Source organism: Dermacentor andersoni, chromosome 6 (genome assembly GCF_023375885.2).
Source record: "Dermacentor andersoni chromosome 6, qqDerAnde1_hic_scaffold, whole genome shotgun sequence".
In the NCBI taxonomy this organism is placed as follows: Eukaryota; Metazoa; Arthropoda; class Arachnida; order Ixodida; family Ixodidae; genus Dermacentor; species Dermacentor andersoni.
In genome coordinates, this window is record NC_092819.1 from 22,148,971 (window position 1) to 22,175,994 (window position 27,024).

The 27,024-nt window shown below is 44.2% G+C and overlaps 1 protein-coding gene across 1 annotated transcript in view; it reads right to left on the reverse strand.

Annotated features, from left to right (window-relative positions):
- Positions 1-280: 280 nt before the first annotated feature.
- The window catches only part of LOC126521561 (transient receptor potential cation channel subfamily A member 1 homolog), a 30,111-nt gene continuing 3,367 nt past the window's right edge, over positions 281-27,024 (reverse strand). Inside the window, exons 3-22 of the mRNA XM_055065925.2 lie at positions 22,034-22,110; positions 21,372-21,551; positions 20,008-20,202; positions 18,493-18,601; positions 17,483-17,678; positions 16,606-16,789; positions 15,884-15,991; positions 13,668-13,756; positions 12,724-12,982; positions 11,721-11,866; positions 9,992-10,113; positions 8,771-8,941; positions 7,647-7,747; positions 6,868-7,067; positions 6,259-6,391; positions 6,069-6,200; positions 5,162-5,362; positions 4,029-4,268; positions 2,802-2,972; positions 281-582 (exon numbers count right to left, since the gene is read on the reverse strand). Of these exons, the coding sequence (XP_054921900.1) occupies positions 388-582; positions 2,802-2,972; positions 4,029-4,268; positions 5,162-5,362; positions 6,069-6,200; positions 6,259-6,391; positions 6,868-7,067; positions 7,647-7,747; positions 8,771-8,941; positions 9,992-10,113; positions 11,721-11,866; positions 12,724-12,982; positions 13,668-13,756; positions 15,884-15,991; positions 16,606-16,789; positions 17,483-17,678; positions 18,493-18,601; positions 20,008-20,202; positions 21,372-21,551; positions 22,034-22,110 (3,209 nt within the window). The 3' untranslated portion in view covers positions 281-387. The remainder of the gene's footprint in view (positions 583-2,801; positions 2,973-4,028; positions 4,269-5,161; positions 5,363-6,068; positions 6,201-6,258; positions 6,392-6,867; positions 7,068-7,646; positions 7,748-8,770; positions 8,942-9,991; positions 10,114-11,720; positions 11,867-12,723; positions 12,983-13,667; positions 13,757-15,883; positions 15,992-16,605; positions 16,790-17,482; positions 17,679-18,492; positions 18,602-20,007; positions 20,203-21,371; positions 21,552-22,033; positions 22,111-27,024) is intronic.

The following is a 27,024-nucleotide window of genomic DNA, read 5'->3' on the forward strand; positions in this document are numbered from 1 at the left end:
GCCTATTTGATGTGCTACCGACTAGCCCAACAGCAAGTTGTTTTGGAATATTCAGAACTTATATAGAGTACGTGATGTGTAAGGCGAAATTACATGTCATTATGAAAAAGAATGAAAAAAATAAATAAAGCAAGGAGGGGCAAATTAAGGAGGAAAATTTTTGTACGGCGGGGTAAACATACTGTGGCTGAATAACAAAGTCGGGGCTAAAAACGAGAGAATACATCGGAAGAACACTCGCTCGTATGCATAACGCTTCTCGAACGAGAGGAAGCGAGCATTTGCGAAACGGCTTCTTTATTCACATACGCTCAAAGCGTAGGCATGTCGGGACGAACACGCGAACATAATACTCTGTTGGCGATGAACCACCGCTGACCCGTGTGGTCAAAAGTCGTTAGACAATGAAGTTCTTGCCGAGCGAGACCTGCTGTCCGAATCGTCATCGAGACGATGCGACAGCGCGTTGAGGGCCTTCTCCAGCCGGTGTCCCTGCTGGGTGAGAATGTTCATACGCTCCTCGAGGTGTTTCAGCATGCGCTCCATGGCCTCCTGGTGCTCGTAGACCTTTTCTACCGTGTACTGGGCAAGAAGTCGCAGATAGATTAGGTTAGGTTAATGGCCCGTAAAATGTGAAGGACAGCGCTGTCAAGAGAAGCATATATTTACAGGTTTCTGCAACGCCTTAGGCAACGTAAGAAAAACTACGTCTGCAGATAAAGAAAAACTAAAGAGCAACGTTGATTCTGTTTAGATATTAGAGAACTATTTCGGGAGTGTGTTTCCATTATTTTTTCCGGTATATCGTTATTATAAAGAACTACTCTTTAGTTAATTATAATAATTTTGAATGATTAACGTCCATTGTTTTTGGTACGAATGTACTCTACATGGCCAGAAATATAGGTGAATAACCTGTATTAAATTTCCTCGATGTGGAACGGGCTTGGGTTTGGTTGTATACTAAAATAATGATTTATCAATACTGATAATTATTTATCAATATGAGCGTTACATAAGGTTCCTACAGGAGTGGTCATAAATATACATGCGGAGCGTTGTAACTCTTTAGAGATTCGTATTGCTCAGAAACAAAGGCAGATCATCACGAAACGGTCACAAAGAAAGCGCGCACAAACAAATGCTGACAAAACACTTGCAAAAAAAAAAAAGCACGGAGAAAAGTAAGCAGATACATGCACCAAACGAAAACGCATTGCAGATCATCGTAATGAAAGTTGGCGCAGTCCAAGATAGCAAAAGCGTAATACAGTCATTCTGTCATTTACTCAAGGTACAGAGTTCTAGTACAAATACAAATACAAATGGTCTACATATGGAACACAGCCTCACTTTGAAGTTTATTCGAAAGGTCATTCTAGAGCAGCTACCGTGAATGAAAGAAAATAGTACTATAGTTAATATTCTTGTTTTATGTGCCTTAAATTTACATGAAGCTTTTCCTATGTTCGGGTAATATCTCTACAAAGCACGCCTTGCACTTTCTCTTGTCGAGAGCAGACGCTGCGAGGAGACTCCGTTTGGTCTCCCACACAAAAGACGCAAACCTCTTGGAACATCACGAGTGTTTCGAAATGTCGTCTTCGTCTCCACTGACTTGACCCTGAAGCTGCAGATGCCATCGCGCCTTTCCCGCTTTGATGCAGACTTACTGCGTCGCCTCTGGTTAGGGGTGTATTTTGCGAAAGATTACGGTTGCATGGGGCTCCAGTCAAAGCGGCTTAGAGTTTGACTGGGTAGATTAATTAATAGAGAGGGCCCAGGCATTAACGAGGTGACGTTGAGCAAGAACAAGACGTTTATTACGTCGTTAGGGCGGTCAGCTCAACAAACAGCTCGTGAATGGGAAGCGGAGGCGAAGGCTCTTTTTTTTTTTAGTGCCATAACACTCTTTCCCAGGGGAGGAAGGCAACTGTTGGCCGCGCAGCAGGCGCAGCCTGTACTGTGTTAAACCTGCGAGATCGTAGGTCTTTTTCCTAAACAAAGATTTTTAGAACATAGCCCTATGCGTGTCAGGCTCACGAAGCAACCACTTGTTACTTCAGTTTGTGAAATCGACTGGCCTCAGCGACCGATTGTAGGCTTGATGAGCAGTGCCATGTGTTGACATTGCTAGTGCTTTCCTCCCTCTTCTTATTTTTTTTCGCTTCTTAACCCCTTTTACCATTCGTACAGGGTAGCGCTCCGGACGCGCGTCCACTTAAAGGGCAACTGCAGTGAAGTTTCACTTTGGCTAAATTTGGTATAGCTAAATTTAGTAGCTAAAAACCACTAAAGCAATCCAGGCAGAGCCGCAGGACTGACCAATTGCATAGTTTTTTCGTTAGCTGCCTTTGAACAGCATCTAAGCAGACGAGGTGTGCACCTGGTAGTTGTCGCTATGATGTTAGTCCCGGCACGTCGCCTCCGAGATTCTTCAGCGCGCCACAGGCAGCAGCGCGCCGCCTTGTCTCGGAGGTCATGCCGAGAAGCCGCGTGCTCTAAGTTATGCGTCACCTCCGGCGAGAGGTAATGGCGGCGTCTTCTTCTTTTCAGTTTAGGTAACAAGAACAGGTATATTTGCGTGCATTTCGTGATGCTCCCTTCGTATTTCAAACGTCTAATCTTGCACGAAGACTCCTGTGTATCTATCTGCACTACCTTAAACTAGGCTTTTTGAGGGGTTTGAAATTTCGTTGCAGTTGTCCTTTAAGCTATCTACTCTATATATTTCCATCCTCCTTACACTTTCCAATTAATGGCGCATTTTATTTCAGCGAAATGCCCATGCGTTCACTCACTTTCTCGTCTTGGCCTTTGTGCTGAACCGTTTGGACGTTGATGCCGAACATTCGCCGCAACAAGATGGCCAGCTTGGTCTTCTTGTTGGGTTTCACAGTTCTCTTCTGCACGACGACCCGGCGTCGAACCCACGTCGGCAGCATTGTTTCCACTGTCAATACGAGCTTCACCTGTGTGCGAATATTCATTGATCGGAGCCTAGACTCGCGAAACTTGCATGCGGTGTAAAACGGCGACAGCACGGAACACACCGTTGTTTCGGCGACGGCTGTCTCTGAGTATTAAAATTAGGAAATTGGATGCGAAGCGACAATTTTTGCTGGCTCAAGTTCGACTGAGTGAGAAACATAAGAATTTGTTCGATTTCGCCAGTACGATCAATAGTTTTCGAAATCTATTTCCTATTTAGTAACTTCAGGGGCTTGTTGCAATTGAAAAAAAATCTGTATGCAAAGCATAACCATTTGCTAGAATATCAGTGTCCGGCATCAAGTGTCGAGAGATGTGATTAAAAATGCGCCAGGGGTGGATCCAGGGTAACATCAAATGTGGAATAGATGAGGCGTGGGAGGGCAAGTACCCCGTTTCGTATTTTTCAGAGAAAGGCGCATTGAAATGCGTCTTGAAATGCACTTGCGTGCCAGTAACCATTTTTACCGTTTCAGTAAACTTAATTCTTTCTCAGTACTTGTTTGAGCACGTATTTCTGAAAACTAGTGTTGGGCACAGATTTTCGAGCAAGCAGAAAAGCCTTGCGCACTGGCTGGCTTCGACTTTGCGAACACAGTATTCCCACTGAAGCCATTAATTAATTATCCATTGTGTGGACCGTATTTGTTGAACGTTTGGTGATCACAGAATGATTATCGAACGAATAATCAAGTGAGTCGATGCATGTATAACACGTACGAGAAACACTTTGTTCATGAATGTTCTGCACGACATAGCGACAACGGCTTTCTATGATGTGAATCATAGTTATGCGCAATCCTGTTGATATATAACTGGTTTTCCTTCCTCCTCAAACCAGTCTTCAAGCTTTCTATTCGTCGGTTTTGAGTACCCTTTTATATTTAGAATAACATCGGTCAACTTTCACGCGATTTGCCGCGAAGGGTTTAAATATGGGACAGAGAAGGGGCGCTGAATGGTGCTGCTGTTTTCGATGGGAAATTGACGAGGATTGTGCGTGTTTGTTTCTCTCCTGCAAGAGCAGCTATACTTGCCTGCATTCCGAGCCTCTTAAGCTCGGCTTGCTCTAGGACCTCCTTGATGTCGTCGACTGCCAAACCGACGAGCAAGTTGGACGTGATGATGGTCATGAGTACTATGAACATGGCCATCAGGATGTACGAGGAGGTCTCGTACGGCAGCACGTTCTCGGTGAATATGCTGTCGTACTCGATCTCGCCAATCATCATCACTGTGGTCTTCATGATTGCCTTCCACGGAGTGTCGAACGGAGCCTGCAGCGGGAAACGAGAACACGTGTTTGAATGTTACTGTTGCTGTTATTTTGTTGTCACGTGGGCGAACCATGGATATACTTTAGCGCTAGGCATTGAGCAGGTAGTGCAGGCGTTGTTACATTTCATTCATTCACAGAACTTTATTAGAGTCCTGAAGCCCGGTCTTTTCTGACCGAGGCGGGCCGCGTCCACGTCGGCACCGTCAGGCCGAGCCTTATGGCGCCATCGTGGACCCTCTGGACAACCCGTAGTTGATCTTGATATGAAGAGCTTGATATCATCTTGTGCCGTAAGGTGTTGTCACAATGTTGCACAAAATTGCACGTTATTAATTGTATTCGTCAGCACTATCTTGAAAGCTGTCGTGAACTTTCGAAATGGCCGAAATTATTTATGCTTTTCTGCATCCAGCACGTAATCGAGTGTTGGGAAGATTGTGAAATTGCTCTGAAAGTATTTTTTCTTATGACACCTCCCCTCTCTATGAATTAAGCCCGTCTTGAGCCGATCCGCGAGGGTACTTTAAAAAGAGAAATAACTAAAATGAAATGTTTAGCATTGTAGCGCTCAGCTGTGCGTATTTTTTTAACAAATGAGCTTTTTATTTATTCTTCCGATACAAAGGAAATATTTGTACCAGTAAAAAGAAAATAAAAGTGTTTCCTATCGAGGCCAGTTTCAAAGTTTAGCCTGAAAAAAAAAATAGTGAAAATCGGATCCCCCCAAAAGCGTCACCGCGACAGATTGGACCACTCTGAGCCATGGGCAGCACTCCCTAGTACGCCGCTACTACTTAATTACGTCACGCGCTGCATTTAAACATGGTGGTCACTGTACCTGGGAGAAGCTTCGAATGGTCCCCGTTTTCTTATTCTGGTGCTACCTCATACCTGATTCTGCAGAAGTGCGAAGAAAGTCAGGGCAAAGGCCACAATGAAGAGGAAGAAGACCATGAAGAACTGGCAGAAGGTGCTCAGAACGTTCGTGAACATGACGACGTAGATTCCCAAAAAGGGAAGCTTCCTGATGTAGATCACCAGCAGGGCCCAGCTGAGGAACACAGACACGACGCCCAGGTGCCACTGCCAAGGCTGCAGGATATGCGAACTTGGCGTTAGTTACAGAACTGAAACACCTACACATCTCCGCTTATATTGCATGGCAAGCTCGCCAAACATTTTTTTAGGCTTTTCATACTCTTTTAAGCTCATCCAAATAGTTTTTTTGTCTTGAAAATCAGCATTTTTCGAGGATGTGAAGATCCCTTTCAAAAAGCCCCTCGCGCGAGGCATGTGCTCGCCTTTCGAGGGCAATGAACGCGACAGTAGGCAATGCATGTACCTCGAACAGTTGGAAAACAAAACACATTTGAGTAAATTTGCGTGGGATATTATTGCATAATTTGATGCCTTTCGACTATGCCATCTCTAATGGCCTCACCGGGTGATTTCACGTTGCTTGACGTCTGGAGAGCGATAGAACGATCTGTCACAGCGAAGCACAGTTCTTATTTGGCACTGTTTCCCAATAAAACTGCGAGGGTGGGAGTGCTCACAAGAATTCTAATTAAGGACATCACAGGATCAACTGATTGGTTTACTGGCTGATTTGGGTATTTAGCGAGCGCTTGTGTGTGCCATCAAGGCTTTACGGCAACGTCTTCAGTGCATCAAGTTGTTCCGCTCGTATTTTGGTAGTGTCAATTTCGCCAAAAACATATGCAAAAGAAAAGGTGAGAGCAGAGAGCATAATGTGGATCAGACAGCGCTCTAAAACTGCAAAGTAAGGGAGCGTTACCTCTGGGACGCCGGTTGCTGCCGAACAGTCAGTGAAGTTGAAAACGAAGAGCAGGGAACAGACGTAGCAGCTCCACTCCGACAGGTTTTCGAGATCGAGGTAGTTCCAACGCGTGTTGTACATTTGGAAGACCTGCGACCGTAATGTTCCTGTATTCGCTCTGTCGGACAACCGTACGTAAAAGACCAACCTCCTTCAGTAGAAATACGAGAGACACCATGAATATAATAATTTTAGCCTTCCTAGCGAAGTCCGTCTGCATGTACTGTCCTTCGTCCGATGCCTCACCGATGACGGCGCAGGTATTGTATCGCGAGATAAACCTGCGCAGATAAAACCAGAAAGAAAGAAAGAGAAAAAGAAAGAAGAGAACGCCATTTGTTCGCTAAAAGAGGAAAGGGAAAAACTGGTTCAGGGAGGTAATTATTGTCAAAACAATTTACTTCTGCTGGTTTTCATTTCAACTTGTAACAGTTACGCATAAGAAACAGGCATAGTTGGAAGGGTTGAAAAAGGTATAAGGCATGGCGCTTTCGAAAGTTCGAAATGTTGCAAGCGGTTGCCGGATCGTAGCGGTTGTGGAACTTCCAGTGAAATGCTATCTTTGAAGAATCAGCACACTTAAAAGAAAAACAACCAAATTAGCGCTGCCGTTTATAAGCCTCGAGGTGTATGCCCATGTATACTGCACATCCTGATGACGCAAAAGCTCGCTCCTTCACAGTCTACCAACTTTTTTACAAGTTCAACAGTATGCTAAAGTAAGGTATAGCGATTCCCTGATGCCAACGCCACTCACGAGCAGGTGGTGTTGAAGTGCGGGAAGTCGAGCGGGCATGGCGCCGGAGTGCCCATGGCGAACGACGTGAGGCATCCAAGGAAGAGCAGGTAGATGCACATGGTGCTGTAGTATACGTAGCGGCCGTAGCTCTCCCACTTGTGCAGCAGGAGGCTCTTGCACAGTTCGTGGCCCAGTAGGGCGCGCCGCCTTTCGTTTGCCTGCGCGGAAGAACCGAGGATGCACACATATAAGCACTGCAACCGCCAGTCCTGGGTTTTCTATCTCCGACGTAACGGCAATGCGTATCCGACATGGGGAAATTCTCTCGTGTTGCTTGTCTAACTGCGTTAATGACGGCAGCGTAGTGGAACAAGCCGACGGTGATTCGACCGTGCGTGCCTGCAATGCTGCCTCTGTTCAGCAGACCAAACATCAGCATATGGCGGGACAAGAACAGTACACAACTGACTAAAAATTAGACAATGCTAACTCCTTAAGTCATTTAGTGGCTCTTAGATTTGACCAGTTATTACAGTCATTTGACGCGGTCTTTTTCCCATCCGTGTCCTCTTGGCTGTCTCGGGCCGTATGCACCAATTAGGTCTCTAGCCGAGGCGGAATTAGCCAATGACGATTTCAATGTTGTCTCTTTGGATTTTCCATAAGGATTCTCATGACCTCTCTTATAGGCTCTGAGCATTTAATGAGGTGCAATACGAGATCTGTGAATTCATTCGAAGAACGTTGTACTTTATTGACACTTCGAGTGTTCTCATAAGAGCGCGTTTATTACGCACCATGATCATGAGTGGGTGGTTTTGCTTGAGGGTACCGAAATCCTTAGAATAGAGAGGCGTACTAGGAAGCACGTTGCCGTTGTCGTCGTAGACTTTCCTCACTGCGAGAGAGACAAGTTACGTGTTACAATAACATTCGTCACATATTAAGGAGGTTAAGAGTGAATGAAAGAAAGTATCTTATGAACAATGTGTTCTTTTTTCTTCTTTACTCGCTGGCTGGCTAAGATTTCTATCACATGCGTTTGCGCACTGCGTGATATACCTTAGCGTTGCCACGACACTAATGGTTTTATTTTATCTCTACCAAAAGTGACGGATGAATCAGAGCAATACAATTTCGGTACCTTCATACATCGTTGCTGTTCTTGCTTACATACCTACTTAAATTAGCATTCGATCAAGAAAATGTTCATGTTTAGCCAGGCTACAATGAACCCATTTTTCACATTGCCAGCTTAGTGAGAATGACCGAAAATCGTCTGTGACGCGATGTCACCTATCGTGCTAACATATTTGCATTTTTCAAACCTAAATAATAGAAGACCGTGTCTTAACTTACGTACATTAGATGCGCATCACAATTATTACTGAACAATTTGCATAAGTAGATAACTATGATACGTTTGATATTTTAGATGCTTCGTTATTATTGTCCCATTCTCTCCGCTTTCTGGTGGCATGTCCAAGTTTACTTTTGAGGACGTGAATATTTCTGTCTGAAGAAGCTGCGCTGTGCTTCATCCCTCTCTCCCGTGAAAGGGGGAGGGGGATATGAGGAGACGGGAAGGAGAACGTGATGCCTCCCTGTACACAATAGTGCACAAGCAAATGCCATGATGTCAGAGATGATCACACATGCGCAAGCTGTTCTCAGAGAACGTAATAACACCTTCAAAGCCTTGTCCAATGATGAGCGGCGTGGTAGATTGCCCAAATGATTCTAGTACAATCACGCTTATGTTCTGAGGAGCGATTGGCTCTCTCTATCAAACTGGTAACATTATTGAGAAAGAGCATCTGATGTAGTGGAATAACTAGTGTTTCTGAGTACTGAGATTCTCGTAGCTGTAATTGCAGCAAACACCACTGCTCCACAAGTCCACTTAGCAATTAGCACTCGCCTGGGGCGGGCGAGTCTGAGTCCGAGTCACTCTCGTCACCTGAGTCGTCGGCCCCGCAACCACAGAACGCGTCGTCCAGGAACTGGTACTGGTACGTGACCGATTTGTTAGGGTCCTCGTCAGAGCCGGCTTCGACCATGACGCAGCTGTTGAACACGAGCGTGGCCAAGTCTGCGCAGAGAAGCAAGTCGAATAAAAACTGCTTATCGCAGTCTGCTGTGAACGGCAAACATTGAGGCCTCTGTCAGTTCCGTGTAGATTGATTGATTGATTGATTTTTATTGGTTTATCGCATATAGATTTGATGGGAGGCGAAGGGAAAAGCCATTCAAGGATGGCTTGAGGGAGTCCTTCGCCTCCATACTGGCAGAGACAACAGCGGAGGCACACGCATTTTGTTCACATGGTCGTACATTTTACCAAAACCCGATCTGATTGCCTGATCTGCTTGAGATAATAAATCGCAGAGAAATTGAGATAAAATAATTTTGATTTGTCAGATACTTTATCTGTTTCTGGTGTTGAACGAATCTCAGCATGTTTCACTTATGTCTGTGTTGGTACTGCATGCGCATGTTCTTTCACTTTTGGTCGATCGCTTTCCTCTAGTACGTCTCTGTGATCGTGTTGTCGATATCGCGCAAAACGCGCTTGTTCGTTGACGTTGTCGCCACTCGACAGCGAGATGAGCCGGTCTCGTTCAGAACATACGCACATCGGGAACACTTAATTATCTTCACGAACCGATGCGAGCTTCACTCGCACTGCTCCGGAATGTACGATGACGCGTGTGTAAATAAAGGATGCGCTTGAGCAAACGGATTAAATTCGAAGGCCACCGATCGTGATCGCCACCATCGTTACATGGTCCGACTTGATTCTGATTTGATTTTGTCAAATTCTGGGGGGGGGGGGGGGGGGGGGCACAATGCTTTATTTGTAGTCTTCCTTTGATTTCTGCGCACAAGGTTGCACACTAAACTGATCGATACTTCCATTCACTGTTTCAGCTACTGCTTCTGGGATTATCACTCTCGCTACCCGTGACGTCATGCCTTATTTGGAGTTTCACGTGCCAAACTGCAGGGCACTGGTCATTAAGGTACTGCTGCACTTCAGATGTAAGCGCTTTTAAATCATGAGAAGAAATGTTACATACAGGACAAATTTTTGATGAAATAACCTCTAGCCGAGGAGTTACAAGAAGTCAGGCATACCGACCTGGCATAGTGCGAATTAAGCTTCGCAGGGGAGTCTGATGAGTTCCGTACTGTTCGCTCTCCGTCGAGTTTTGAAGAAGTTCCTTCCAGAACCGGCTCTTCAGCAGCGCTTCGACGACATCCCTGTGAATTGGAGACATTACTCAGTTTTAAAATTTTCAGTGAGTAAGGCTGACCATTTGCAACCTATTGTGCAGTGTTTCTCAAACTGTGGTTCATCAACCCCAGATGGGTCATGATCATTTTCTTGGGGTCATGAAAGGTACACTTATGCGATATGTACATTCTGCTTGCTGGAACACAGATGAAGTTTTAGTCTCGCTGTCGGCAATCTTTCGACGGCGTTTTTGTTACGAATATATATATATAGTTGCCTAAGTAATCGACGTGATTTTGCACTCATATCATTATTTCACAAGTACGTTCATGCGGATAGGAAATCTTCTTTACGACTAGAAGTCGCACCTTTCACATCTCGCAGATTATATAATCACCTCAGCTTCACACGCATCTACCTGAACACACAAGCATTCAACTGGTCGGCGCTTCCTTGTGCCATTCGATTGTGGAACGCTCTTCCTGATTTCATCGTCTCCGAGCCTAATCCCGATAAATTCCGCCAGCTCATCAGTTCGTATTCCACCGCCGTATTAGTACGGGAGAGTAGCGCCTTGTCCTGTCGTCTTTCTTGTCTCTGTCGTTTTGCGCTAAACAAAGTATTCATGGATTCCACCGCCTAACTTTCAATAAAGTGCATGATGCTTTTTCTTCTTTTTTCAGTTTTTTCTTTCTAGTTCATTCCAGTTTCTTTTCCGAGTTATTTGTTTATGAGCTCATCATTTCGCTTACTATTCTTGTATTTTTTTAATATTGTTTAGTATTAGTACGGGAGTGGCTACACTTTTTCATTGATTATTGAAGGAACTGTATCGTTTGTCTTTTTCTAATATGTACATTACGGACCCTGTTATTTTGTATAATGCTTTAATGCTTGTATAAGATGTGTATACATTTTTACACTGTATGTTAATAATGTATGCCTATTATGTTTTGTTATATGCTCTATATACTCTTCTAATCCTACTGTCACGCCCCCCTTTTAAATAATTAATTAATAATAATTCTGTTAAAATTATTACTTATTATCAATTTATTATTAATAACTAAATGTTAATTATGAATAAAAATTCATTATTGTTTATTATGAATTTTATTAAAATTATTATTTAATTAAAAATAATAATTATAAATATATATATATATATATATATATATATATATATATATATATATATATATATATATATATATATATATATATATATATATATATATATATATATATATACACACACACTCGCGTGTGTGTGTGTGTATGTGTAGTTTCCGCACGTAAAACTACGGATTTGAATTTAATTCTGGTGTTTTACGCGCAAAAACCGCGATTTCATTATAAGGCCTGCCGTAGTGGTTGACTCCGGATTACTTTCGACCCCCAGCGGATCTTCAACGTGCCCTCAATTCACGGGACACGGGCGTTTTCGCATTTCACCCCCATCGAAATGCGGCCGCCGCGGCCGGGATTTCACCCCGCGACCTCGTGCATGCTTAGCAGTGCAACACCATAGCCGCTAAGCCACGGCGGCTGGTATAAAACCATATAATTTAATTTTATTCAATATAAGAATTCAAACCGGAGAAATACGGGTAGGGCAGAGGAGAAACCTGACCTGTGCTCTTCCTCAATGGCAATGTCGAGACAGTTTTCCTTGTTGGCGTTCCTCTTGCAGACAAAGTCCCTGACGTCTTTGCGATCCAGCAGGAGCTTCACAACCGACTCGTTGCCAAACTGAGCCGCGATGTGAAGTGGCCTGTTCTGAGGAAGCAACGCTTTACCTTTGCCGCTGCCATAGTGTCGCAGCGCAGTTGTTACAAATATATATATATATATATATATATATATATATATATATATATATATATATATATATATATATATATATATATATATATATATATATATATATATATATATATATATATATATATATATATATATATATATATATATATATATATATATATCGTGCTATGCGACACAGTATGACGCATAGCACGAGGGCCTACGAGTTTTCTAAGCTACCCGACAGAGCTTCGAAGAACGAACGATGTTGTCAGTTTACCATTTGACAAAGTAACATTAGCTACACAAATATAATACAACGGTTGGCAAACCAAACGTCCTTTCACTAAAACAGAACTTCGAATCTGTAGTTACTGTAATGGATGAACTATAGCAATATACTAAAATTCACTCCAATGGAAAATAAATATCAGAAGGATTACACAGAAGTCGAGGTATGTGAAGCGCGTTTCGTATATTTGAGCGCACCGAGAAACTTAAATACAACACGAAGCGCTTTGTTTTTCTCGACAATTGCATGGGGCAATGAGCAGAACAAGAATATTTTTGAAGAGCTCAAGTAGGTGCGAAAGGCATGTGCACTTGACGATAAATGTCAACGAACAAGCACATCATTCTCTTCAAATACACTCAATATAGCATGAAAGTGGGACTGAGTATACGGACCCCCCTCCGTGAAGTTTCCGTAATATATATATATAGAAGAAATGTTTAGGTAGTTTAGAGACGCTAGCCTACACGTTCAGCCTAATGAAATATTGGCCTCACGGCCCCTTAAGTCACGTGGTTAAGGTTGGCCTCGTACCGACCTTCATCTTGTCGACGCTGTTGACGGACGCCCCGGCGCCCAGCAGGTTGGAGACGGTGTCGAAGTCGCCGTTCTTGCAGGCCACCGTAAGGGGCGTCCACTCGTAGTAGTTCTTGGCCTCGAGGTAGGCGCCGGCCTCCACCAATATGGCGGCCGTCTCGCTGAAGCCGCCCTGCGCCGCCACGTGCAGCGGCGTGTTCCAGTGGATGTCCGTCTCGTTCACCAGGCGAGCGTCCTGCTTCACGATCTCGCGCACCACGCTGTGTGTGGAGCACAAACGGCGAGCTGTCGCGTTTTCGTACGTCGTCATAGTGAACGGCGTGTCAATAGTGCCTTAAATCATATAGCGTGTCCATTGTAGCACCTCTTCTTGACCGCGTATGCGCCGTCAGCGGCAGACGGTATCGGCCATAACGCTATCGGCCAAACGGTATCGGCACTAAGCTAACGTTATGCTAAAATACTCTCATGATCCCAGCGTCAGTATTCCCCGCAAAACGTTTCAAAGCGGACACTGAAGACGTTCTCAGAACAATTAGGTGAACGTAGTTTGTGATAGATTTTGCTCTCTCTTTACCTAGCGAAAATGTCGTCGCCACATCAGTTTCTTTGCTATGATGAACAAGTAATACAAGAAAAGGCGCTAAAGTAGACCGAGAGCTCGAGCACAGGTAGGTTTTCGTGAGGCCTTCTAGAACTCAATGATTTTTTAATGGCCTATATTCTGTTTGGAACTTTCACAATTTTTAGCTCTGAGAAATAGTCCATTACGCACAATATATAGGACCAAGCTACTTTAATGACCGTATTTGCTAGTAATTATTTTCGCTTACCATTTGAGCTTATACTTCGGTTTGCTGCTGCCGCTATGGGAAATTGCCGCCAGGCAATAAAAAATTACAACTAGTGCGTTATGCATCGAACGGTAAACACTATAATGCTTACTTTGGAAAGTTGTAGTGGCAAGCTGCATGAAGAGTTGTCTCTTCACTCGAGTTCTTTGCAGAGGCTCTGGCGCCATGTTTTAAGAGTACCTGTAAAGAATAATAATTAAGAAAAGACAAGTTTTCAGCTCAACTGGCTCAGACCATGGTTGGAGACGTGTACTTTCGCAAGTTTCTTACAGCGGAAATTTTCACGCGGCTACAAACCTGTGATTTAATCGAGCGGAAAGCCTCTGAAGACGTCGCGGTAGCATTTGGTGGATTGGACTCATAGAGTTCAAACATTCATAGAGTAAACTCTGGCGCTAGCGTCTACGGGATCTGATAGTATGGCTATCCTGCTAGCGTAGAAATGGACCGACAGCACATGGATTGGCCTGAACTTCGTCCTTGTGGCTTCAAATGGCCTTGCGTCCTAGCAACATTAATAAGTTTCAACAAAATATTTCATTAGAAATGCAAGTACAATGGTATTGCGTTTGCTTATGGACTTATTACCATGCTTTGTTTAGAAAACTGTCATTGCTTGGAATTTAGAAATATAAAGCAAAATGAATAAGGCAGTAAGAACGTGCGAAACTGCCATCACGAGGGTGAGACCAATCTACGGACTACCTGTGAGTGACAGTAAGCATCAGTAGTTTTTTGTGGTAACTCCACAGTTAAAGTTAAAAGAAAAGAACATAAAAAGTACGGCAATTTTTGTAACATATCGTTCCTGTTCTCTGATAGCTTGTATTTCTGTGATTTCATTAAAATAGCAGGTTTATCCTTTTGCTGTAATTTTACAGAAAGAAATTGTGAGATAGTTCAATTTATTTAGGGAGTAAATTTTACACCCCTCATAACTGCATATAGCTTTAATGGGGCACGAAAGAGTCAAATGCTGGGTAAACCAAGCCACTTTACTGCTCCGCATTCGCACGGGCTCTGCTCGTACCCCTGCGTGGATGTGTAAGACTGGCCTGACGTTGTCTCCATTATGTTCAAACTGTGGTGTGTGCGGTGACATAGAACATTACCTTATGTGCTGTATTCTGTATAACGCGGAAAGGAGCGTGTTATTCGTGTCCCTCAAAAAGACAGGAATTCCCCACAGTTCTCTTCAGGACATTGTTTTCCCGCGCGGGAACCAGTTAGATAGGAAGGAGGTTTCTCGCTTTCTTTTAAATTACCTGCAGGACACGGATTTGGCCTCCACATGGTGACCTTAGGAGTGACTATGTGTAGTTGTGAGGTCCGTGTCTGATTTCTATGATTTATGTATTTTAGGTGCCGCTACGGTGGAGCAATTGCCGGCAGCTACTGCAAGGCTAATCCCACCGGTAGCCTTCAAACACTCAACTCAACTCAACTCAACTCAAATGCTGGGTTGCGGTTGTAACAGATTACACGTGTACAGACAAACACGCTATGTGGGGCATATGCGATGTGGCCACGGTGGATGTGACCATTGACACGACAACTTTCGCCGAGACACCCGGCACTACGCGACACAACCAAGCAACCACTCTACGAGTTTAAATAGCCATGACCTGAACAGCATAGCTTTTCCGGATTACAGTTGTATTTTATTCAGAAAAAATACCAATTGGGTCGCGCATAAGAGGTCTATCTGCATATACTGGCGCGTCTGGTGAAGCGGCACATAAATGTCAATTGAGGATAGTGAAGAGACGAACAAATTTGATATAGCTCACAGTATTGATGACAAATTTTACATTTTACGGTATGGGTAAAAAAAAAAGCCATTTATTAAGTAAGATAATCTCTGTTGCTTCCATCGAAACAAACTGTTTGTAGTAACACAGAAAATTTTCATTTTTTCTTTATTTTTTCACATCTATTTCTTAGTGTATGATAGGACAGACATAAATGAGTTCGAGTGATCGTTAATGCGATAGCGTGGCGGTGGGAAAAGAATGGTAAGAAGACAAAAACCAAGGAAAAGAAAACGACAAAGAATTGAATATTTGTTATTGCCAATTTATATGAAAATGCAGTAGGTCAGCATAACTTGAGAAAAAGTTATTTCGCGGCGCCGCAGAATGAAAATTATCTTAATAGCGATGTCGTAAGTTATTTAGACCGATGCTATTTTGAAACATACTGAAGTGGCTAGATCAAAACGCCCTAACCATACAAGACAGCGCTCTACGATCTAACTATTTCCCATTCGATGAATTTTTGTTTCCAAACACGTCCGTTTCTGCCCACCTGAACGATATCGAGAAATGCATTGCGCGCTGCATGGTGAAGAGGAGTGTCCCCGTCGCAATCTTTCCTGTTGATCAGTTGTTCCGATCCCTTGACACCAAGGAGCACCTGCAAGGTATTAAACAGAGTACGCTTCTATCAAACACACTGGACTTGCCCGTATATTTATGGTTAAAAGAAACTGAATGTCCCAAAATTTTATTGATCTTATGAGTAGGTACACAGATTCTCGATGTATGGTACGTTGTTGAAAGTAATGTCTTGGAACTCAAAACCGATACACAAACATATCGAGAAATTTCAAAAATTCTTGCACCCATAACATTTAACATCCGACGAAGGTATAGATATTGCTCCGCGCAAATTTGTCAAGCGCAGATTCCTCAAACACAGATATCTAGCATGGCAATTGTTTTTGATACGCTCTGAGGAATGAAAAAGAGAAAAGAGAGGACCTTTTTTCGTACTCATGCCACATAAGAGGGTGTCTTCTAAGTTTTAACCGTTGTGGGCAACTTGCGATTTGCCTCGCATATGAAGGTAAATCACGAATAGGCACCGTATAGGAGCCCTGCATGTATTGCAGCACTGGGAGGGTGCACGGTGTTCACACGCACAGATCCTAACAAGCAGAGTCAAAAACGTGCAGCTCTCAGCATAGCTGTAATCTCTTCTTCTCGCTGCTCCCAACACTTGTGGTTTTCGTTTGCTGCAGACCTGACCTGAAGGACATCCTCGTTCTTGGAGAGCACGGCCATGTGTAGAACGTTGCGGTCGTCGTTGTTCCGCGACTCGATGTCGGCGCCGCGATCCAGCAGCAACCGCACCACCTCCACGCTACCGCTGTCCACGGCACCGAGCAGGGGGCTGTTGCCTTCCACGTCGCGATCTTCGATGCCGGCGCCTCTGCGATGGACCCCGCGCACTGGGTCAAGGGACGCTTCGGTATGCAGCTAAGCGTCTTGAAGACGCACGCGACTACTACTGCTTCTGCACGTGAGGGGCCTACTTATCTTTTTATTAAAATCAATGCAAATTGTGGGGTTCATCATTTCGAAGCTTCACAAATGGGGTTGTGAAGGACGCCGTAGTCGAGAAGCCCCGGATTGATATTGAACGGCGGTTTGTAGCGATCACCCTGTTTTCTTGCCTCTGTCACATCTTAGTCATTTTGACCACCAGGGGTTCTTTACGCTGCATCAAAACCACGGCAATCTGCCCACATAGGAATGCGGTGTTCTTGGCTGCGGGAATCGATCTAGATACCTCAAGGCAGCGCAGCGCCATAGTCACTGAGCCACCGTGAAGAACTGTCCTTATCTTTTCTTCGCATTGAAAGGACCATCGAAGGATATACAGTAAAGCTTGCGCGTTTATTAGTGCGCGAGGGAAAATGCTATTTGATGCGGTTGTCAGTTACTATAGCTATGGTCACCAGTCACTCTCTGTGCAACCTCCGCACCTTTAAATGCGCGGGCCCGCGAAGTGCTGTTCTAAAAGCCTAAAACGTGATATAGTTATTGCTTGCGCGATATATGTATCGTTGGGTCGCTTTGGCCTGAAAACCGAGAGTCCCGCGCGGGTTGACTACAGACTCACTCGTCCAGCAGGAAGGCGACGATCAGCGGCCGATCGTTGGTGGCCGCCAGGAACAGGGGCGTCTTGTTGCCGTCGGCCAGCACGTCGGTGGCGGCGCCGTGGTCCATGAGCAGCTGGCACATGGGCACGCCGCCCCGCATGGCGGCCAGGTGCAGCGCCGTGTGGCCCGTCGACGACGAGCAGTTCGGGTCGACGCCTGCGCGCGCGCCAAGCCGGATGGTTTGCAAGTAAACACTCGGGCGGGCAATGTCAAGCCACAATCTAATGCTAGCTTACGACTCGTAACGTGTTGTTTCATTGCCAACGCGTTCGCAAGCTTCATTTCTCGGCGGAAGACTGCCGCCTACGCGTATGCCCCGATGCTGCCTCTAGGCGTTGTAAACGCATTAAAATGATTTCTCTTCAATGAATTCCCAATTGGCATCAAAATATGTGAGAATAAAACATATAACTAGCATATTTAATAAATTGGGATATATTTAGGGGCTTACGATTGTGATTATTTGAAATTTTTGCCTTTCTGATGTTCATGATGTCTCTAGAGCAAATGAACCATTTTTTTAATAACTGGTCATAAGTTTGTACATTGTGATGTGTTCTCATAAAATCTACCTTCCGTTCCAGTACTGATCACCGAAAACCTTGGTGCAAGAAAAATTTTTTTTTTTCGTCTGACATTCCTGAATTGCACGTTGACTTTGAGAAAAGCTGGAGCGTAGAGGTCCAGATTAATTTTGACCACGCGAAGTTATATGCAGCCGCACGTATATGTGACTAAATTCGTTCTGCTAATCAACGCAATGCGGAATCCGCGGCTGCCAGTACCCTGTATGTGCGACGTCCTTCTCACCAGCTGAGCACCGTACGGCACCGAGTTGAAAAGAGGTTGGTGATTCGATGAGACTGAGTGACGTGACTGGGCCCATTAACTTAATCTTTGTCTGCTTCGTTTATTCTTCTCGTTAAATTTCTTGACCAATGTCATACCGTGTGAAATTGAGTGTGCGAACCTTTTTCTAAGAGGAAGCGCACGATTTCGATGTGGTTGTTCTCTACGGCGTAGTGCAGGGGCGTCTTGTTCTGCTTGTCTCTTCTTGAGAGGAGAGCCACGGGGATATCCTGCATGCAGCGAAACATTGAAGAAGTGTGCGTTGAAAACGTTGATGTCCATAACCAGTGAGTGAGTGAGTGAGGGAGTGAGAGATAGATAGATAGATAGATAGATAGATAGATAGATAGATAGATAGATAGATAGATAGATAGATAGATAGATAGATAGATGGATAGATAGATAGATAGATAGATAGATAGAGAGAGAGAGAGAGAGAGAGAGAGAGAGAGAGAGAGAGAGAGAGAGAGAGAGAGAGAGAGAGAGAGAGAGAGAGAGAGAGAGAGCTTTTTATTGATAAAGCAGAGAAGGAGACGAAAGAGAAGAAAGGTCCTAGAAAGAGGTGGGCAGTAGAAAAAATGGGGAAAATATGCAGGTCGTGTGATATTATCAGCAGCAGAGCGAAGCTAACAGAAGTCCATTTCTGGTGCCACTCACCAGGCTTACGCAAGTTTGTACTACAAAATATGAAGCGTCCAATAAATGCTGTTAGATATTTGCCTAAGTAATCTACTAACTACTGCTAACCGAGATGCTATATGAACTATTATTGAAGTTCGTTCATTGTCTTATTTAAAAGAAGTGTATACCTGCCGACTGTCAGAAGAAGATATCTTATGTATAGGCCATGAATTTTTTTCACTGAAATTGCCTAAACATTGAAGACGTTTAAAGAAAAGATGAAGCATAAAGACTACAACTGTGCAAATGAGCAAAAATAAAAAAAAATGGTGTCACAATTTGTTAAACTCAGTCTGTTTGGATATCGATTCGACATTATTAGCACAGTCGCCCTCTTGCCTTGTTACCACTGGCATCAGCGAGTCAATACGCTCCGAAGCGATTGCGTAAGCGCTTTGTGCGTACTTTTTGAATGTCGTTTTCTGGGTTTGCTGTTTGGTTTCCTTGCAGAAATCCCGTCGATACGCAAACAACGAATCAGTTTGAAGTCACTCCTTTGGGGTCTCTATACTTTCTCTTTGTCCCTGTATGCTGTGTGCTTAACTAAAGCTCAACAACTTGACGCAATGCTGCGACAGCTACGGTGTCAGCCAGAAACGCAAGAAGCGATCCGCCAGCGCTCGCCTGTGAACGCCGACTGAGCGGAAGTTTCACGGAAAGCCCTCCTCTATCCTCTGCAACACCTAGCCGGCTCTCTTTACTAATATCTAGCGTACAAATCCATGCCCTAGCGACGGCCCTTATCTGGGTAACACATACAGATCTCGAAGGTCATCCTTTTTGCCGACTGCATACGGCGGAAGCAATTGCGAGAGCCGGAAAACGCGTCACTGACGTCAGTTTTTGGACACCACTTGACAGAGAGTGCTAGGATTCGCTGCACTGCACGTAGTTGCCGAGAGGGAGTATAATAATACGTTGTTTGTAGAGTGTATTAGAGATGGACGGCACTCGCCTCCTTCTGTATCTCCTGGCAGAACAGTCGCACGGCCTGCAGGCTGCCCTCCTTGGCGGCGATGTGCAGCGGCGTGAGGCCCTTCTTGTCCACGGCATGGATGTTGGCGCCGTGACTCAGCAAAAGCCGCACCACCTCGGCGTCGCCCAGAGTGGCCGCGTTGTGGAGCGCCGTGCGGCCTTGCTTGTCCGTCACCTACGCGCGGGGCCGAGACACAGTGCTCTCGAGAACGCTCCAACTGCGGTGAGCACCGTGTAACGGCGACCACGATTCTGGCTAGTTAGAAATTCGTTGCGACTGTTTTAGTGTTCAGCGACGGAGGGCCTGAAGGCGCCTGTATTCAGCCTCGTGTACAGGAATGGGGTGTGGAAGACGTGAAAATGCAACAGAATGCATGTCCCAATTGAAAAAAAAAGAAAAGAAAAAAAAAGAAAGAAAAAGAAAAGGAACTATATTCCCTGTGACTGCTGATGTGCAATAAATTAATGTGATAGTATGGGCCTCATATATGATCTCATATGCCCATTATATATTACTGGACATAAGACTGTTTGGTTATCCTGTTAACAAATGACAGCGCGAGCGACAAACTAGGGAACATAAAGTGACAGGTGCGTTTTTTAGGCCTTTCGCTCACGCTGTTAATTTTTTCCAATGAGTAATGCCAAAACTCACACTTTATTGATTGCATGTCTTTTCTTTTTTTTCATGAGGGTAGAATAAAATATAAACGTTGTGACATTGAGAACCGAGGTTGTATGTTACGTGTAACAGGTGTTCCCATCCATATACCATGTTGGAAACGGCATTGCCGTATCCCGTTTTCTCGTTCTGTTTCCAGGTGCATACATGTATCCAGGGAGGGGGCTTCTGGAAGCGTCCACCTAATGGACATGTCCAGTTCATCTACTGCTGAAGTGCTGGTTGGCTGGGCACTATACCTTCTTTTGACGCGTACCCCTGCCCACCTAATCCGAACTTCAACACCAGACAAAATGGTCACGTCCACCGAGCTTCGTTTCGACGCATAAAGCATAATGCCAAATGATATGAGATGGTCGGAGTATGGTCCTGTCGCAGCAAACAGGTTCGAAAATGCCGAGGAGCTGTGTGTTAGCTTGAAACAAATGACCGGCTTATACGAAAGACGCAAAGCGTGAATGGAGTGAGTTGTCTAACTTGCCCGAAGGCGACGATCTCGGGCCGACAAATGTCAACAGATGCGTTTGCATTACGTAGCCGCACTTCGTAATGCCGTTTCGAACCGAAAGAGCTTATCCGACCTAACAAAATGGCCATGTTATTAATGCACAAAACAACCATACACACAATGTGAGAATGATGTCTGTGGAAGTGAGCTTCACCTCTTTGTCCACGCTAGGGTAGGGCAGTAGGCAGCGCACCACGTGGCTATTCCCGGATAAGGATGCATGGTGCAGCGGTGTCATGCCCCAAGCGTCGATGGCGTTGGCACCAGTGCCTACAGCCGACATGAGCGTCTGAATCATGAGCGAAGCTGAATCCTCGCACGCCAGGATTATGCTCTGCGTGTAGGAAACCCAGGGTGAAAGACAGAGAGAGGGCGTCGTTATTAAGACTCCGTACAAAGTGGGGCAGGGAGCGCAATGGGAAAAGAACATTTCTGAAAGAAGCAGGGCGGGGAACAGAAAAAGATAGCTAAAGAACGAAAAAAAACATTGCGATATCTTCCGCTGTGCCTAAGTTAAAGGAAGTTGAGGCATTCATACGTGGAGAAGCAGTTAAGCCTTTAAGAAAAAAAAAAGTTGCAGCCCGTGGTTGCTTAGCACCTTATGTTTCCAAGCGTCAGTTCCTCTTAAATATATAGTATTTAAATTAGTTAAACCGTATACTTGTCGTACTATAATAAGCGCAGTGGCACAGAGACTTAAGAAAAGAACTGAACAGGACAAGCGCTTTTTTTTTGTAACCAACGAAAAAAAGAAAACGAGGGAGTTTAGAGGCAAGTTGCAGAGAGACACTGTCGTGAGAAAGTCAAGAAATTTACCCTTCTTTTTTCCGGCCGCACAAACTTGGCGACGTAATGTAGTGGTGTGAAACCCATCTTATCCTTAACATTTGGATCTGAAAAAGAATAAAAAGAAGAACAAAATGAAGCAGTATTCAAGAAAGAGAAAGGACGCGACGAGATATATCTAAAGGTCCCAAAATGTGTTGCGCGCATTTGTCTCTGATGTCAAAGCATTGTCATCACGTGTATGTGTTTTTTGTATTGCCCGTGGGATAAATAATTCTTTTTTCGGAATGATGAAATGCGACTTCTAATACAAGTATAAAGGTAAACAGTGGAATGCCTCGGTTGAAATCGCCTGGTGCTAAAAGCCACGCTATACCGTCAGATTGGTTTTGTGGGCGTCAGGCAACAAACAGGTCGTGTTTGGAGACAATGGAAACCGTAGGCGTCCACCAAGATAAAGGAGTACCTGACGCACGCAACTAATGCCTAAGGTCAGCGGCTTCGACGAAGGAGAGAGAGAGAAAAAGAAAAATGTTCAGCATGCCCACTAAGATAACCGCCGTTCGTTGAGATATGCATCTGCTTGGCTGTGACAAAAGCAACTAAGACGAACTTATCATACTCGCTGGGGAGCAGTGACGCTTCGTGAGCGTACTATCATAAGGGGGATCGGTTTAGGCGTAATTGCCAACAGAACCTCATTATGATGGACAGAGACGCACTATTAGTAATGCGCACTGCTCCTGGCGTGTGGTAGCGAACTGCTTAACAGCTGTGAGGATTCACTTAACCTATGACCCTCCTTAAACCATACGATGTGGAGAAACTGGCAACATAATGTATTTGTTGCCAGCATTTCCGATACCATAATTCTTTATTAAATGTAATCAACTGCCTCACTACGACGGATATGCGCCACGGAACACCTATACGGAGGTTTTCGTATGTTTATCTGAACCCGTAGCATGCTTCTTAACACGCTTCCCGCCTACTTTCCTTATTGTAAGACAAGAATCATGTTAAGTTTTCTCTTCAGTAAAAGTACTTTGCTCGTATGTTTGTTGCTTTAATGTTTTACGTTATCATAGAGTGCAATTATGAGGTGAGCATGACGTGGCGGTGCCAAAGGAAATATTGTTTATTGAATACGGAGCCGCAATGGACGTTTATACTTGGACTATTTCCTAGGCTAACTCTTGAACTAGACGTTCTTTATTTATCAACGCACGCTGACAATGCCGCCGAGGTACTAGGCGTGCAAGTTCAGCGCGACGTACTGGTGCATAAAAAAATGGAGATACAGGCGGGACCTAATTGTCCTCGCTAGTGTAATAAGGCCTTTCCAAAAATTATTTCCCACAATGCACTATTGTCCGAAATATGACGGACAAAACCTTGTTGACTTGGTGATTGTTATGCAATTCGCACATTTTTTTTTAATTCTTCTTTTTTTTTCTTTTTGCTTCCGTGCGCTTTGATTGCGTGGAAAGAATGTGCCGAGGGAAGAACAATGTACTAGATGTGGTCTTCATTTTATCAATGTTTACCAATTTCGAAAAATTGTGCACTGTCGGAAAGTCAGCTTCAGAGGTAGAAATATACTGGCAGAGAAGAGGAAAGCCTGCTGACTACAGTGTAAAGTTTGGCGCGTGGCTTACACCTGAACGTGCGGCATTGGGAAGGGAGGGAAGGGGCAATAAAGATGACAGAGCTTGGCATTTACAAGCCAATTGATTGTTCAGTTTGGTCAAAGAAGTCTTTTGGAACAGAATTGCGATGAAGCAGGACAAATACATCGACCAATGCAAAAAAAAAAAAAAAAAGATGTTTTAAAGATGACATTTCGGAACTTTGCACGAGTGTCTTGTTCACAATGTGAACAGCACTAAGGCCGAAATTTGATTTGAAATGTTCTTTATTAACAATTATTTGATCCGAATTGGCGTCTTTGTCTTGTTAAGTCATAATTTGCCCAGATTAGGCAATATGTCGTTGGACTCTGGAGTTTGTTAGAATTATTAATTACAATACCACCACTTTCGTGTCCTGAGGAAATCCAAAAAAGCGAGAGTCCAGTAATTTCTGTAAAGACAGAATGACATCAGGACGTGCTTGCAAACATTGCTCAACAACTCTTGAAAAAAAAAGGAAATGCCTTTGTTCTGTAAAATTTAACCAAGTTCTTCATTGTCCATATTGCATGATGCTGCCTTTTCTAGCCTTTAGTTTGTTGTTTCTTTGTCTATGATTGATTTATTGAGTCTGCGTGCATGTGTCGCAGTGAGTGCGCGCTTGCGTGCGTGCCTTCAAAACAAGAGCATTTTTTTTTTTCGCACACGATTCCTATTTTGGTGCAGTGCAGTTGTAAGCAGAGGTGCAGGTAAAAAAGAGGTCCATAAAGTAAGCGATACCGCATGTTGCAGCACCTAGACGAGTGCCATAGATGAGCTCAGCGCCGACAGAAAAACTGTGGGAATATACCCGGCGAGTTCGCGTCGGCCAACGCTTGACAAGTGGGCTCCTTCCGCAATCTGTCAACGTCTCCAGCTGTCAGAGGGCTGGCAGCATTTCGCCCTGGCACTCCTAGCGTTTGTACTCGTCATATTCTAACGAATCACAGCCTTTTCTTGCGGCTTTTTGTTTCAGTTTGTAGTCCAAGTTTTGCAAGCTTTCTCGTGTTCCTGCAGATGTATATACTGCGTGATACGTTATCATGAAGATAGATAGATAGATAGATAGATAGATAGATAGATAGATAGATAGATAGATAGATAGATAGATAGATAGATAGATAGATAGACAGTCAACGTCTTGCAAATTGTCCTGAAGACGGAAATTAAAAATTAAAGTGTAAATCGAACGCAGTGAACCAAATGCATTGAGTCAATTAGCTATAGCCAGACACCAGAGAGATCTGGGAAGGTTGTTCATCGAAACAACAACAACAACAACAACAACAACAACAACAACAACAACAACAACAACAACAACAACAACAACAACAACAACAACAACAACAACAACAACAACAACAACAACAACAACAACAACAACAACAACAACAACAACAACAACAACAACAACAAACTTGAACAGCAATAATGACACAGCGAGCACGAATAACGTACTAAACACGAAAAAAATCACACGCTGTATGATACAAAATAATTCTTGCTTCGGTAGTGAATCTATAGTATTTTGCGATAGCTGGCCCTAAAGAAGCTTACTTTACTATTCTTTTTTATTTTGAAAGAAAAAATGTAATCATGTCGAACCAACTAGAAAGAGAGAAGTAGTCTAAAGAAAAAATAACTGGAGAGGTTTTCCCGGCGGCACGCCTGGTATACCGTTCCAATTGAATGCGATAATAAACAAAGTGAAACCAACTATCTCGCCTGAACACACTTATAAAATTGTGAGTCACTGGCTCTTCAATACGTGTAGAAAATATCACATGGTCTTGAGAAGAACCCGCGGGAAACTTTGAGACAACTCCAGTGCTACCTCGAAAAACTCCCGGGGAACCCCTGGGGTTTCTCCCTAATCTGAAGAAGCAAGCATCTTGCATGCAGCAGCTGACGCGTGCTGCCCAAGTGCCAAGCATATGGAAGCAGTACATGCGAAACTCGCCCTGTCATCGAGAGCTCCGCGATGTGGACTTTAGTGTGTTCACCTGTACTCTCGGAGCGCTTCTTCTTCTTTCATTTTTTTTCTTGTCTACGCATTTACTACGTGAATCTGGGAATCTCGCAGACATTCTGTTCAACGCAAAGTACACACATCGCGCGATTACGAATTGCACACCAGCACCGCAAGCACGCGTAACGTTCAACGCTCCGCACAGCCCGGCGCTGTGGTATGGTGCACGAGACACATGCCCAACGAAAAACCGTTGGCATACCGTATATTGGCGTCCAATGCAAGTATTATCTGTATGATTGCGCGAAGTGACTGTGCCACACTGGTTAGAATGCTCAGCGTGAAGCTGCATGATTGCTGATTCGATGCCAGGTCGGACACATTGTTTGTTTGCTTGCTTACCTGTCTGTCTGTCTGCCTTTCTGGTTGTTTGTTTGTTTGTTTGCTTGCTTGCTTGCTTGCTTGCTTGCTTGCTTGTTTATGTCACGCGTTCCTCAAGAAAATCATGACGAGCGAACATGATCGCAATTTTTCTAGCTAATAACTGCTTTTCGCAATATAATACAGGGTGTATAAGTCATTAAGACGCGCGCACCATCCCGAGAACTGCATTTTCAACGCAAATGTGTCTAGTGTAAGCCTAGAATGGTCGTGTGGCCGACTGCGGACTGTGCGAGCGACCGCAGTGGCTACACAGCGGTAGCTGCTGGGTTTCAGATTTGTTTGTTCTATAGCACGCATACCGAGCATACGGCTTGACCATGCGTGGTCTTGTTGCAGCAAAGGCCTGTGCTTTTGTTTTCGCGAAAGATGGTGTCAGATGATGACTGTCAAATCTAACAAGTGTGACTCGCACTGCGCGGAAATTTAGCTGCGTGGCAAGTACCTTTTTAACATTTAATTTATTAGTGACACTGCGCGAAAGGAGGATAGCGTGCCGATCTCTTCATTAATATATATATATATATATATATATATATATATAGAGAGAGAGAGAGAGAGAGAGAGAGAAATTGACTTCGGAACAAATGAAAAATGAATGACAGGATGCCATTCAAAATAGTCGTACGAGTAGTGCGTGGTAATAATTTAGACATGAATGAATGAGTGAATTCTAGGGTTTTACGTGCCAAAATCACCATTTGATTATGAGGCACGCTGTAGCGGAGGACTCTGGAATAATTTTGACCACCTGGAGACCTCTAACGTGTCCCCAAAGCACAGGGCACGGGCGTTTTTGCATTTCGTCTCCATCGAAATTTGGCCACTGCGACCGGGATTCGATCCCGCGACCTCGTGCTTAGCATCGCAACACCAAAGCCGCTGAGCTAGCACGGCTGGCATAATTTAGGCGTGTACTCGATCACCGCACATACACCTAT